This window comes from Pezoporus flaviventris, unplaced genomic scaffold (assembly GCF_033815535.1).
Source record: "Pezoporus flaviventris isolate CSIRO_AGI_PZ_B2104156 unplaced genomic scaffold, CSIRO_AGI_Pfla_v1 ptg000047l, whole genome shotgun sequence".
NCBI lineage: Eukaryota > Metazoa > Chordata > Aves > Psittaciformes > Psittacidae > Pezoporus > Pezoporus flaviventris.
In genome coordinates, this window is record NW_026892595.1 from 5,756,070 (window position 1) to 5,772,197 (window position 16,128).

Sequence of the window (16,128 nt, forward strand, 5' to 3'; positions counted from 1 at the left end):
GGAGAGGAGTTACGTTTTCCTGTTATGGGTTCTCTTCACTACTTAGGAGTGTGGGAGTGGGGTTCTAGTTTCCTTCTGGGGCTAACCTCACTCATAGACCAGATCTGAGCTTACTTGTTGATTTGAAAAAAAGAGGATTATTGCTGATTTGTGAGGAGGAACGTAAATTGAAATAGCAGGAGAGGTAAAAAATGTTGGTAGCACTCAGTGTTCTGTCTTTATGTTCCTGGTGAGGTCTCCAGCCTGCTATGGTGCTAATTGCATTTCATCTTATATATGGCAATACCCCCCAGCACAGTAAGAGTATAGCCATGGTAAACCCAAGTTACCTTAGGGCCAGTTTTTAGAAAAAAGTCTTTATCTTTAGAAGTTTTGAATAAATTTGACAACAAAACAAATTATCCTTGAGATTACTATTTTTCAATAACTTGGAGTGCTGCATCAGAACCCAGAATTCAAAGAGACTGACAGATCTGTTGTATTTAACCTTATAAAATAATCATGATTATAGTAGTTGAATTCATACAGTGATTGTTCTCTAAGTTTCAGGAAAGGAATAGACACATTTAGAAATGAGTGACTACACACTTAAATCAGTACCACATGAAGATATTGCTATTACACTGCTTCAGAAAGACTGAGCAGTTTGGAAAAGTAATAGTTAAATATTGTTACTAAAAATGTTTTCTGGAGGTGAAAAGAAAGCCAGTTTTGGTTAAAAGATCTTGAAAAGTATTTAACAGATAAATTAATATACTACTATGGTTATTTCCACATTGCTTTTGCAAATACTAACAGAAAGCCCATTTTCCTTGGTGGGTTTGACCCAGAGGCACCTGTGTGTGTGTGCACAGCCATATGTTAAACAGAGATAGTGCTCCATTAGTGTCTGATCCTTAGAGGGGAGACAGAGTGGTGGTGTGTGGGGCTCCTCCAGCCTCACATTAGCCTACTTAGGTGGTATAAAAAGCTTTTTGTGTGAGCTATAATGTGCACATAGGTGTGGAGAACAAGGGACGGGAATATAGTTATAGTCTTGGGAGTGGTTTTATAGGGCATAGTAGAAGCTCCTGAACCTCTCAGGCACTATTAGTAGGATTTTCCTACAACAGTGATCAGTAGAAAAGCTCTGCATATCTATTCAGGGTCTGAGGACCCATTGTTGATCTGTAGGTGGTTTTCAGCATATGTTAATTTGTTACTTTTTATTTGCGCCGTATACCAGGTTGATCCAACAGATGTAGGTGACACATCGCTTCTCCTCTAACCCAGACAGGGAATTGCTGTGTAGGCAGCAGGCAGTGCTAAAGCAACCTGCTGCTTGTGCATACTGAGGTCCAGGAATCATGGGGGCTCTCTTCCCACATGCACCCTGCTTACAGCAGCTTCAGAGGAGGGAGGGAGAGCTTGTGGATGCCCCTATGCACCGCAGATCAGGTGGCAGGGGGGAATAAGGCATTTGGGATGCTAGAACTCTAAATCCTAGCAGAAATGTTAAGATATCATAGCTGACCTAAATTGAGATAAACTTTCCTGTGATTCATATTACTTGTGCATTCCTTTCACATGGTTCAGCAAAGCTGTTTATGTTCCAAAGTTCTACCCATGAAGCCTTAACTTTGAAGCCCCCAGAGGAATAATACAATCATCAGTACAGAGAGTGGCATTTCATGTTTTGCTCTTAACTTCATAGCTTATAGCATGGTGGAAATATGAGGCACTATATGTAGTAATGTTTTTGTAATTCTCTCTGTTTATTAATCATTAGTTAGAGTTCATATACTACACGATTAATTGACTATGTCCATTTGGGAGCATATATCAAAACTGGTTGTTTCCATCATTCGTGGTGCTTGATATTAATGGCCCCCAAATGGAAATCTTATTTCCAGTACATTTCTGAAATAAATTAGGTTCTTCATCTCATGCTGTATACCACTAGGGTAGACAACCTTCCTAAATCTTCCCTTGAAACATTTTGCCAGACTCACTTTTTTGTTTGTTTAATCAACATAGATCAGTCATACACCTGCCAGTCTACAACATGTGCAACATGTGTGTCTGTATGTACAGGCATGCAAATGTTGTTGGCTATTCCAGTAAAATCCATTATTCCAGTCTAACTCTGAATTTGAAGGGTTAGCATAATGGCTGAAAAAAACCCCCAATGAAAGTTTATTTCCAAGCAATGCTGTAATGATGAGTGGAGGTAAGAGATAAGCTCTTGGAAGAAACAGAAAGCACTTCTCTTTCGTCAAATACGCTCATCTTTCAGTTGTTAAGCTGCAATCCAAAGGTGTTCTGCATTTCTTCAGCATTTTTACCCTATTCTAATGCTCCTGCATAGAAGATTGTCTACCGTTATACCCAGTACATTTGACTACCTATTCATGAGCTATTGACTTGGTTACTGTAATTTGTATCTGTGGCGTCAAGTTAATAATTACAAATTGTAATTGATAAATTATTTTGTTGCATTATTTGTTGTATTTAAATTAAGATTATGGAGTGAGCTCTGTGTTAATCTGAAAAGGGCACATTCTTCTTACCTTACATGTGGATTTAGCATACTTGGAGTTTGTGGCAGTGCTTGAATAGATGCCTTGGATTTTCCTGCAGAGGAATAAACCTCACACAGAAGTTTTACTTTACAGTTCGGGCAGGACAGTGTTATTTAGTGCTCACAGAAGGGACATGAGAGAGTTTAGAGGTACGATGTCACTCAATATATTTTTCTCAAATATTTTATTCCATCCCCCCGTTCTCGCAAACAGAACATAATTGTGCATACCATAAACAATCAGTAGTCATGGTGAAAATGTGTTAATCTTTCATAGCCAAATGTAAAGCTTTATTCTTCCTTTATTAATTCTCAAAGTTGGTTGCTATGTGCATTATAGTGGCAGCACAAAATGACTTTTCCTTTTCTGGCTGGTGTCTCACTTGGCACTAAGAGCAGAGTCCAGGCACTGGTGGGGTGCTCAAGAGCCTGGACCTGCCCTTTGGTAGTGGCACCTCCTAGTGGTTAGAGGGCTGTGTGCTGTGAAGAAATGTCACTAAAGTCATGAGTTTTGACAACGAGCAATGTTTTTACTGCAGTATTTTTAGAATAGGATTCCAGGAGTCATGTGAAATGCAGCCAGGACCCCAGGACCAGGGGGAGCTGGTTGGTGACTGGTGGAATATGAGCCAGCAGTGTGTCCAGGTGGCCAAGGCCAGCTGCATCCTGGCTTGTACCAGAAATAGTGTGGCCAGCAGGGCCAGGGCAGTGAGCGTCTCTTGTACTCAACACTGGTGAGGCTGCACCTCGAATACTGTGTTTAGTTTTGGCCCCCTCAGTACAAGACAGACATTGAGGTGCTGGAGTGTGTCCAAAGAAGAGCAATGAAGCTGGTTTGCTAGAGCACAAGTCTTCTGAGGAGCAGCTGAGGGAGCTGGGGTTGTTTAATCTGCACAAAAGGAGACTCAAGGGAGACCTTACTGCTCTGTGCAACTACCTGAAAGGAGATTGTGTTGAGTTGGGGGTCTGTCTCTTCTTCCAACCAACAAGTGATAGGGCAAGAAGAAATGGGTTCAAGTTGTGCCAGGGGAAATTTAGACCAGATATTAGGGAAAATTTTGTCAAGAATTGAAACAGGCTGCACAGGGAGGTGGTGGCATCACCATCCCTGGAGGTACTTAAAGGATGTGTAAATGTTTTGCTTAGGGATATGATTTAGCGGTCGATTTGGCAGTGTTACATTAATGACCGGACTCAATGACTGTAAAGGTGTTTTCCAACCAAAGTGATTATAGGATTTTCTGCCCAGTCCTGCACCAGTGAAGGAGTCTTGTGCAGTGACACAAACTGGGGCTGGAGATGGAGCTGCCCTGGGGCTGGGGGCAGTAAGTGGCCAGAATCTAGCCCTGCACCGAGCAGCATCCTGCGCTATGTAGGCAGGGCACAGCCAGGAAATGGAGAAAGGGATCATCCTCCTCTGCTCAGCGTGCACCAGTCCACGTCCAGTTCTGGGATGTCCTGAGGTCTTTTCCAGTCTGAATTATTTGATGTCGTTAGGTTATCAGGGCAAATGGAAATGGTATGCTATTTTGTAGATATCGGAAATCTGCAGCACATAGGGAAGTTGATTTAAATTAATGATATGATTTCTCATGGATTGGTATAGATTGCTTCTAGGTAAAGTGGATGAGCTGAAAGAAAATAAAAATTTAAAAAAAAACAGATTTCCAGGGTACCTGGAGGTAACGTATTAATAGGAAGAACGTGCATATCTAAGACATAGTATTTTGGCTAGAAAATTGTAGGGTAGGAAAACAGGAAGGGTAGCTGTAGAGCATATCTCAGTCTACTTTCCTTACAGATTTAGGAAGTCAGAGTTTCTTTTCAGATCAGCAAGAGATTCATGCATATATATTTTTCAGAAGTTCATGCAAACCGTGTAGTGGCTAGCAGCCAAAGTAAATTTGACTTTCTTTTAATACCAAACTTTTGCTCTTAAAAGAAAGAGCCAGTAGTTATTTGGAGCTTTTTTTTTTTTTTTTTTGTACTCCAGTAGTAATGCAGAAAAACTTGATAAGTAGTAGTGTTCTGGTGGTTTTAGTGACCATATTATTTCAATTTAGTGGGTTTAAGGAGACATTTAATTGCTGAAGTGGATGACTAATTCGCTCAGTTTTTGGGTATCAGACTTCTGTGCTGAGGACTGACAGTGTAATGTGATCATTTTTTAAATAAACCACTGTTATTTTTTAAGTTAATGTGCAGGATACATGCAAGACCTAACATTACTTTTTTCATTTTGTGAACACCTGTTTCAACATTTCATTGTCTCAAGAAGAATGATACTGCTCAGATGTTCAGATTTTGTCTTGGATGGATTTCTAGTGAGTTAAAGCCCTTTTACTGAGGCTGGGAAAGCGTTGGTGAATGTGAAAGTGGAACAAGATGCTTCAGTGATCAAATTCGCATGTTTTTTTTCGTAACTGGTTCGTACCTTGGGTCAGTATATACCACTTTGTGGAAGACATTGTATATATACTTGTATGTCCAAAAAAATTGAATCCCTGACCAAACCCTCTTCTAATGGCATAATTTGTAACTTTTTTGGGGGTGTATCCCTATTTCTCAGTAATACAAAATACCAAGAAGTTAAATTTAGTGTGGTACATCCCCAGAACAAAGAGCAGTTTTACAGGTTAAGGAACAAAAAGGTGAAAGGAATGAGGCTTATTTTGTACTGTACAGCATTCAGATATTTTCTGTAGTCTTCTGTACCCCTGTTTTTCTTCATGGGACACAAGGCAAGGTGGACTAAATGTGGTCTAAAATTGATACGAGGAGAGTGCTTGCAGGTGAAGCGCAGTCAAAAATGGAAAAGGTAACTGTTCCTTCAACTCATCACCTGGTAACTTAAGTTGTTACAGGTATCAGTTGCTTTCTGAGACCTACAGAGCTACTTTCATTAATGTTAAATATTTTGCCCTCTTGTACTGTTGTGGAGAAAGTGAATGTACTTCTGTTGTATTGTTACCACCAGCTGTTCGTGGTGCAGTACCAACGTACCTTAGAGAGCACAGTCATCTTTGAGGCTGATTTTTCCCCTGTTGCTGCTATTGTGTGTTAATGCATCAGGTCTTTGTGCCTGAAATTTGAGGAGGCAGGAGACAGGAAGAAGGTGCAATTCAAACCCAGGGACTTGTTCTTGTTGGCATGTGAGGCTGTGGAACGTAACTGGAATCCGGCTGACGCTGAGCATTCGTGGCTTTCCTTTGGCACCTGACTGCTTGTTTTGACGGTTCCCTCTTACAGTACAGAGCTAGACAGGGAAATGAATGAATTCACTGGCAAACTTTCAGATATATTAGTTTTTTATTAACCATTATTTTCCTTTCAGACTGTGTTAACATGCCCAAATGCATATGCTGCTGAACAGACAAGTCCAGTACACACCCCAGCCTGATGATTTAGTTGGTTTTGATCTGTATGTACTTTTCTGCAGCAAAGGCTTTATCTGTTCTCAAAGGACTCAAAACAGATAGCCACACATCACCATGTTATCTTAGATTCTATATAGTTTTAAGCAGAAGCTAAAAGTGTGTACTTAGCTCCCCTTTATTTCCTCATTTATCACTGAGAAGTTAAATTAACACACTTGTATCTGCTTCTGCACTTTCACTTGTCCTCCTAGCACATTCATTTCCTCTGAGAGTTACACTGAAATGCTTGTGCATGACTGCCCAGTTGACAGTGTATTTCAAAAAACATATAAGGGTCTCGGTACCGTAAAAGATCTTAAAGCAGAAAACTATAGATGGTATCTAAATTTAAATCATTTCAGCTTTAGAAGGATGATCTCTGATAGGCACAGAAAGCCTCAGTGAGCTCAGCTCAGCAAAGTCAATCTGTTTCTCCAAATACTGCACTTAACTCCAGATACACTTACTGTGGTAAGAAATACTCTTCGTGTTTTGGCCTGAACAGATTAGAAAATATAGGGGTGTGTGAGGAGAAAAGAAATATGCTTTATTTGATTTCAAGATGTTACAAATTGTAGTGGCAACTACAGTTGGCCTGTACCCAGCTGAAAGCTGTAGTTCGGAAACCTGAGTTGTTACGGTCAAGGTAAGAAGTACAGACACTTCTTGGGGGGTGCTTGCTGTCCTCCCCCAGTTGTGCTCTCTGGTTGGGCTTCAAACCAAACACAAGAAGTTATCCCCCCCACATCCCACTCCCAACTACGTAATTGTTGACATGCAGATGAAGTAGTCTTCTAGATGAAGTAGTCCTGAAGATGCTTCAGGACATCCTCCTGGTGGGCAGGTCTGATTAAATCACAGCAGTGGGTGTAATTTGCAAACAGTAAGCATTGTAAGGTGGGCTTTTTAGGAGCTTGATTGTCTGCTTTCTGTTAAATAGATGGCTACTTAAAAGTTTGTGGTGCATTCTACTTGTATGATATGGACAAAATATTTCAAAGTATTTATTCTAACTTTTTATGTTAAACAGTTCTATAAATTTTTGGAAAGGGTGCATTTGCAAAAAACATGACACCTATTTAGATCTAAAGGAGTAAGAAATCTTGTTATGCCATTAATAAGAACATGTTGCAGTTTTCATTCCTATTTCTAGATATTTTCCACATATGGTCCTTGTTTCCATTATGTGGGAACATAAAATAGTTAGCTACAGAATACTGAATGATATTACTTAAACTGTTTTCTCAGTTTTTCCTTTATACTTTTTAGAAGTCATGTTTTATGAAATAAACAGAATATGAATGGCTGCATTCTTCCTGCCTTTGTAATGTGCCCTTGCTTCCCCTCTTAGCGCTGGTGATCACATAGCAAATATTTGTCTTCCATTATAGAGGACTTTAGAGCAGCAAATGTAGTGCTCATGAGTTTAAATTATAAGTACCTTTATAATCATAATCAAGTAGAATAGTTAAATGGGTGTACACAGGAAACAGGAGATCTGACTTGCTTAGACTTGAGCTGAGTGATGCAATATTTAAATGAAGATATTATAAATCAGGTTTAGCATTACTTCTATCTTGTATTCAATGAAGTGAACTTGCTTGTTCTTCTGCATGAGCTAATGACAAAGGCATCTATACAGCTTTTACAAAATAATTGCGTATTGCTAATTTACACATTGGTGGAGCATTGTAGCTAATGAGTTTTCTATCAAAGCCTGGCTTTATATCTCTAGATGTATTGCAGATTGTGGAGTGCAGTACCTTTTTACACAATCACAACAGTGAAAGAATATAAATGTGGCTTTGTTTCATCAATAAAATGTGAAAAATGTAATTGTAATATGCAAATTAAAATTTTGAAACAACAGCAAAGCATCTGACTGTGATGTTCTCTTAAATCAGAACAACTCTGAATCAGCTTTCTTATAAAGTTTCTGAGTAATTTTTTATATTTTATTTTTTTTTTCATCTTTACAGAAATTGACTTTTGTAAACTTGATAGCTTCTGTACTTCTTTTATAACTAGAAGGCATTCTGATTTTCACTTATGTAAGCACCCTGTTGCATGCGCTCTGACCAGGTCATCTCTCTGTGGGTAAGTGTGTTGGAGCCAGTTCCTCATTTGTGAGATCTCACTTGAGAGCCCTGTGCTGCCACCTGGAGAGGGAGACCCTAAAGGTGTTTTGGGTGTCCTGAAGGAGTGATTGGACCAGTTCACCCTGCAGATGAAGTTGTGTAAACTCTGGTAATTGCCGATTTCCACTTTATGACTCAGTAACTGGTCTAAGCCAAAACAGTGTTTCTGACTGCTTCAGAAAGGGCTTGAAGATTTATTACTGCTATTGCATAGGGAATTATGAATATCTGTTTGTTGGCTGTAGTTGAGAAATACTACTTGACCAATGTAGGAATACAGATGCGCTTGTAACATGACGGAGTAGGACTTGAATTTAATTAAGTGTTAAGTTGGGTCTACTTTCTTTTGTATTTAACAAACACTGCATATGAGCTTGCTCTTCTAGAGGATATGTTTGGTGTATACAGAACACAGAATAAGAATTTAAATGTGAACATTTATGCAGTTTGGGTGTTTCCATATTGTTTGCTTCGTTAATTCATAGAATTAGTTGTGGATTTTCTTAAATCAGTAAAATCAGTAGCTTCAGTATTTTGTGTGGTTGGTGGTTGTGTGATTTTTATTTTTCTTTTTCTCTATAAATATGTACTCCTCTCTCCCATAGATGTCTCTCCCCTCCCAAGCCTCCCCCACCAATCCTTGATTTATGTGAAACCTTTAATAGAGTAAAAGGGCCTGGAGTAGAACTGCTCTGTGAAGTTTGGAGAGGGTTTTAATGAAAAGTTTCATTGTTATTTCATATTTACTAACCAAATCCTGCCAGAGTAAATTCTTGCCAAACTAGTTTTATGTATTTCTTGTCTGGTCTTGCTAAGGTACTGTTTTGTATCAAGATCTTGTCTGACAGGAAAAGCAACCAGAGCAATTCAGGCTATGGCACAACAAATAGGTGATGCAGGAAAAATTAAGACTATCTGAAACTTCTTAAGCAATATCGAGAAACTTTTAAAGGAACTAATTAGCAAAAGTGATGCACCTTATATAACAAAGCTATTTTTAATGTAGATTGTACATGCTGAAATAACACAATAGTGCTTGAGGAGTGGGTGTTTCTACTATTGATTCTGTAATTGTGCATGTTTTCTTAACATTTGCCTTGGAGGTGGGAAATACTTGTGGTAGGAAGAAAAAAATAAGGATACAGTAATATTGAGTGGTAATTTCAGTTTGGGCGATGTTTGTTTTGATGGTTGTAGTCAAGTCACTGAGCCAGTATTGCGGTTATTTGTTTTTAATGTTTCTGTTCTTCAGTAAGAAGATTAAGTGATGCAAACAAAAGTGAAGTGTGTGTGACATGGGAGGGATCAGACTGTAATAAAGCCTAAACTAGGTTTTCAATTTCTGATTTTCCAGTGAAGCCTGGCTTATGGTTCAATTCTGACTTCACTTTGAGATGGAGAAATTAGCAAAGGAAATCTGAATCAAGTCCTTAGACTTGATTCTTGGTGAGCAGGTGCTTCATAGCTCAGCAGTTTGGTTATGTTTTCAAAACCTGTGTCTTCCCCAGTTTTTCAGTGTCCAATGTAGATATGAGTGGTAGAGGAGATTTTTGTAATGGGCTGGAGGATTAGGAAGGAACGTCTTTCCTGTTAGTTTGAGAGCAGAGTTTACAAAGGCACCTCTTCAGCAGACTATCGTTTAGAATTTTTTTATTGAGGAACTTTAAATCATTCCTCGTGTACATAGAAAGCTCTTTTCAGCCCTGTCTGTAAGTCCTAGTGGAGTATTCAAACTTAACAAAAAAGTTTAGTATTTGCATTATGTACCATTTTACAGAATAAATTTCCATATAATGTAGCTGTGCGTGCACCTCTGCATGCGTGGCAGTGAGAATAAGGTAGTACTATTTTTAATTATTCCTGAATTTTGACCTAAAAGAAAAGAGTGCTGAATTATGACCTACAATGTGCTACAGCAGTACATTCTGTTTGGTGAAAAGCCATATCCTAGGAAAATCAGTTAATTGTATAATAAATACTTGCTTAGAAGAAATGCAAGCTAATGATATTTAATACTTGGAGAAATTAGAGAAAAAAATCTGTAGTTTGTGAAATGGCTACCCTAGTGACTGTAAAATGTAATTCTGAAATCTGATCATCTGATGATGATGATTTACAGCAGTATTTAAGGTGGATGTACCTGTAAAAAGAATGAAGTAAGTTTCATGTTTATCAAATTTCTTCAAAATCTTTGACATACCCATATATATCACATGCAAATAAACAGCATTCTAGCATATTAAAACCAAAATGAATCTCCCTTAATGTTCTTTCATGCAGCAATGCTGCTGAAGTATGTCCTGTCAAGATTTAAAAACGCATAAGCATTTAGAAGGATTCTGGTGGCCCCATTACTTGTCCTGTACCGTCATTTAAGAAATCAAATTATTTAAGGGTGGAGTGCTGGGGTTTTGTTTTGTTCTGTTTTGGTTTTTTGTTTAGTTTGTGGGTGGGTTTTTTTGGTTTTGTTTTGTGGGTTTTTTGTTGTTGTGTTTTTTTTTTTTGACTTCTGGATACCAGTACCTGAAAACACTGCGATGGTAATTGCTAGTTTTAGGAAGTCAGGTACTTTGCAAGATGTTGCAAGTTGGAAAGACTTCACTGAAATTAGTGACTTTCTGCAGTAGTGCCTGCTCAGTGAAAAGCAAGGAAACTCTTTTACTGCTAGACAACCTGGGGCACTGCCACTGTTATGGGGGTGTATTTGAGAAGCAAGAAAAGATTATGTGTCACATTCAGGTTGTGTATTTACAGTGGAACTTTCTCCTGTTAGAAAACAAACCTTTTAAGAATAGCACATTGAGTACCAAACAGCACTTAGGTCATGTAGTGATATGTAGAAGACACTTTGTGGAGACAGCTTTATTCCTTATAGTTTCCTTTTGTATCAAAAGTAATAATGAAGACTATAAAGCCAGTCTTCCCAGTTGCTGGTAGACATATTGTGTATACAAAAACATGTACACATATATATGCATATATATACACATATATATATACATGGCTGTATGTGTGCTTATATGTATCTTTTTTAAATTAAAATGTGGAAGGTGTTCTTTGTATAAGGTTTAGATACCCATCTACCAACTGTACCAAAGCACAGGTAGAAATCCCCTTGATATAATTTAAATATAGGGTTTTACCCTTTTATAGCTGTCCTATAAACACTTCTGCACACTTTACAGCTGTTCTGTAGCGTTTTGTGCCTGTTGACCACTGTCTGAGATACTTTATTTTGAGGATAATGTATTTTCCTTTTACATAGTGCATATATTCAGTAACACTGGTAATGCTCTTCCCCTACTTGTCAGTGGTGGAACTAGGACTCATGTAGAGCTGATAAAAGCGGGAAGGGTATATATCTAATCTCGGGCAATTTTAAAAAAAAAACCCTTTGGCTTTATATATCAATTTACATTTATTTACAGGAATATGACCTAAATGGCTGTTTTCATGTCAAGCATTTGTAGGACTGTGATGTTAATTATTTGGTGGAGTAACTTTTTTTTATGTTGGTATGTGATACCTGATACTATTTTCTTTTCCTTTTATGCAGGATCCAAACTACTGGATACAAGTACATCGACTGGAGCACGGGGATGGTGGGATCTTAGATCTCGATGACATTCTTTGTGATGTAGCCGATGACAAAGACCGTGTAAGTACACATAGCTGTGAAAGCAGCTCAGTGCACTGCACATAGGCATATCAATGTTCTGTGTTTTCTGCATGTGCCCAAAAGTGGGAGCCAATACAGAGGTCTTTTTTTTTAATACAGTTTCCTTGACAAATGTGAGAAATCTGTTGCTGTTTTTTTTTCAAATGTACAGGAAATCTTTTATTGAAATCATGGGTTTTCCATCCTTTCTGGTTCTTTAAAAGTTCAAAGAAGAAAAGGAGGCTGCAAGAATAGACAAACCTCATATGGTGAAACAATAATGTAAAAAAACGAACCTGTAAGTTAAGATTTTAGCTTCATGTTGCCAGTTGAATATGAGCAAAAACCCCATGCTCTTTCTAAACTGCATAGGGTTGGTGGATTGTTTTTCAAAAAACTTACTGGGACAAACTGCTAGTTACAAAGAACTTGAGAAAATAATTACACACTGCTGTATCTTGAGTATGCTTATTATTTTTTTAAAGTAGAGATTTAGTTCGCAGTCAGCTTAGACGTTTTTGGTTACTGGCTGTTTGAGGTTACAGGTACTTCTGTCTTTGAATTCCATATTGAAAAAAGGGGAGGTAAGAAACACTGTGGCAAACTGCAAAGACCTGTATAGAAGACATTTTTCTCTGCAGAGCTGCATGTGTTTGCTGAAGCTCTTGAGAGCCTTCAAGCTTGATACAGACTTCAGCCTGGAAATGTGTTTCAGGACCCTGCTCCTTCACAGACAGAAATCTTAATTGCTTCTGTTGGAAGCAACAGGCTCTCTGAAGGCTTCTTGAAAACTGTCCAAACGATGACTCTTAGGCTAATTTTTCAGAAATAAATACTTTGCCTGCAGTTATTTCCTGTGACAAAATTTAATTGACATGGTTATTTCAATCAGGACTTTATAAAGGAAAATTATGTGAGGAGTCTTGGGACATGGGGGAGACTCCTTGCTGTCTGAAATGTTGGGATTACTCAAGCGGTATAGGGTAACAGTGCTGAGTTTAGAGGAATTTCTTCCATAAAAATAGTGCCTGGCTAAGATTTCACAGAATGCTAATTAAAACCTGTAGTTAGTTATCTCAAATTGAAGTGCTCAGCTGTGTGATTAGTTTAACTTTTGCTTACAGGCCTCAAGGAAGCTGGTGCAAGTTGCCACTATGTGTGTATATATACACACATATACATATGTGTGTATGTGAGTGTATATATATATTAATATATATATATATTTTTTAACTTATTTAAATCATGCACTTAGCTCTTCATGTGCTCCTCCGGTCAGAAGGAGAAGTTTGAATTCTGGTGACTTCAAGACCTCATTCTTTGGCTGTTTCCTTGCTGCCTTCAAGTGCGGTAATTCCTCAGAGTGAAACTCCGTGGGTGTTTTTATGTGCGTGACTAATAGGTGAAAAACTCTGACTGCAACTGAAACAGGCTAAGTCATTATTACAATATTGTTTTTGTGTACAGATGGACAAGATACCTAGTAATTAGTAGTATTTGTTTCTGCATTTACCAAGCACATATCCTCTGATTCTGCGAATCCAGCATGTCTCTACTGATAGCGCTTAGCAGTTTAATTTCCTTTTTTTAAGGGACCTTGTAGCATTGATTAGGAAGGTGCAATATAAACATGCACTGTGCTATGCTCATTTATATCCTTTAATCATTATCACTTGACCTTCACGTTTGATTCTTTTAAAGCATTGCAGTCATTAGTCATTGTTTTTCAGTTTCTTGTCTTATATTTTACAGCTGACCTTCCTGCTTCCCTTTAGTTTTGGATTGCTAGCTTTGCATTTGATGCTTCCTTCTTTGCAAGTGTATCAACTCGTTTTGTGTTAGCAGAATCTGATATAGGTCTCATTAATGCATTGTTCTGAATATATCTCCAGTTAGTGATATTTTGTACATATACATGGAAGTATATCTTGTTAAAAAGCATTTAACAGATATTGTCTAAGCATTTAGTTAATTATTACTGAGGTCTGTAGGATTAGTTATGCTTAAAATTAAACATTAGCTTATATATATATATCTTTTTTTTTTTACTTGTGGCAAAAATATCAAGGATATTGCAAAACTCTTTAGATGTAGGGATCATTCCCATAGTGATAAATGTAGCTTTTGTCTTTTTTTTATGTTGCTTTTATGCCATAATTGTACAGTGTAATATAAGCGCAATAAGGAGTGCAAAGCAGCTAAGGACGAGCTTGTCCTCTTGATGAATTTATTGCGCTGTATAGTCAACTATCTTAGTAAAAATAAAACTTTCAGTAACGTAAAGAATATATTTACTCCTATTCTACTGTCTCCATGGAGAAAATGTTCTCTACTATAACAAATACAAAGACCTTTGGAGACAGCAGCTGTTCTGAGTGGAATAAGAGAAGTATCTTTAGTGTCCTTCACATTAAAATGCAGCATGGTAGGGTGACTCCATTTAGCTTGTTCTGTCCCTATATTTTGGTATTCTCTTTGTCACTTACTAAACCAGAATGAATGAGTTAACCAGCTGCTCTCTGGAATAATTTGTGATGTTCAGTGCTGTTCCCCCTTAAAAAAAGGAAAAAAACGTGAAACAAACTACATGGAAGAAAAGATTTTGCCAAGCTATTTGTTCCTTTCTGAAACACCTTTTCTTATATCCTTTAACATAATTCATTGAGAAAGTGCATAATACTTTCTGTTCTAACTGGCATGCAACTTCAACATTCATATTACAGAATATTGCTACACATGAAGTTGCTGCTGAGAACTTGGTTAGTATAATTAATAGTAGTAACACTATTAAAACAAAAAGTAATAAATGCTTATTTGGATGTTTTTTTTCGTGGAAATCTCCTTTGTGATTGTTTGATTGAAGTGCAAATTTTGTCCAGGTTTTATTATGGAAAGATAGTTCTCAATGGGAATATATCAGTGTTTTTTTTTATATTTATCTTTCTATATACAAGTGGGTTGTCTTGCTTTTGTTGTTTTTGAAAAATATTTGGCTACAAAAAACAAGAGTCTGTTTTCAACTACTAGCATCCATTCCAGTCCTAAGTATGAGCATGTTTGGTACTGTTTGAGGAAACTTATAAAAAACTTGGGCAGATGAATAGCAAGTATCTCTTTTCCAGAAATAAAGAAGTTGCACTTTCAAACTTGCTTTTAGTCAACTGCATAACCTATTTTCATTATTTTAAAAGTGTGTGTTTCTTGTGCATTCCATAATTAGAACACTATTTTTCAAGATAGGTTAACAAACTGTTTTGCTTGGATTCCTGTTACTTGTGACACTTCTATTTAATGTCTCTCAGAAAACATATGTCAACTTGACAAGTTTCCAGCTTGATGACAACATAGTTGATGACCTCAGTTCAATTCTTAGTAAGCAGACATTCTCAACAGCAAAAAACACCCCAAAGAAAAGATGAATAAAGCCCACCCCAGCCATCCTTAACCATGGTTTCTCTTGGCAGGCTGAGGCACTCAGACACTTCAGTGATCCTCATACTTTGGGTGTAATATGAAAGTACTTGTTCAGGGATCTTGCAGGCCTTTGTTTATCCATGGGAAAAAAATATTCAGGAAATTGCTGTATAATCTTCCATTTTAGAAGTACCTATATGAATATAAGCTGCTCCCAGTTGAATTCTCACTGAAATAGTCACTTGTATTTTGTACAATTAAAAAAAAAATATTTCATGTGTGCTATGTGTGTATATATATATATATATATATATATGTATATATATATATACAGGAAATATATATATATATTTTTCCTGCATAATAATGCTCAGGCTGCTGTTCAGAGGAAAGCTTTGGAAATCAAAATGTATTCTGTGTAGCTACAGTTCTGAAAAATAAGAAGCTTTTCTTCCTCAGAGAAAAAGGCTCTGCCAAAAACAGCCACTGGTTTTGGTGAGCAGCTGGGTGAATAGAGATAGTTTGAAACAACGTAGGGTATGAACCTGATGTCACTCATAAATTCATTTACCTGAGCATAGGTTTTTGGTAGCTTGGAGATTAGCAGTCTGTAAATGTTAAAGTATTGGCGCTTGCCATTTCCTTCATCACTGTCCTAATAAATGCAGCACTCTAGTTCTCAAAAATAACCGCTGTATTTTGGTATATTCTTAGACTTAGAGCGTGGATTTATTTCTCTAAACTAAGGAATGGCTTTCTTTACTTGATTTGCCATTTTCAAATACTTGGTCAGCATTTCACTCTGCATAATTCATAGTTAGGCCCACTGAATGCCGAAATGAAAAATAGAGGAGTATGGTTTGGTATTGTCTGGAGTGAAGTTTCATGCTTGCCACAGTGTTTGTATTGGTATCTGGCTGAGGTCACTGTAAGTTCAACTCA

General features: G+C 37.5%; 1 protein-coding gene across 14 annotated transcripts in view; it reads left to right on the forward strand.

The window, feature by feature from the left end:
- PARD3 (par-3 family cell polarity regulator) overlaps positions 1–16,128 on the forward strand; it is a 451,464-nt gene that overhangs the window by 38,215 nt on the left and 397,121 nt on the right. For all 14 annotated transcript variants that reach the window (XM_061468050.1, XM_061468055.1, XM_061468051.1 and 11 more), the window contains exon 2: positions 11,671–11,772. In XM_061468050.1, the coding sequence (XP_061324034.1) occupies positions 11,671–11,772 (102 nt within the window). The remainder of the gene's footprint in view (positions 1–11,670; positions 11,773–16,128) is intronic.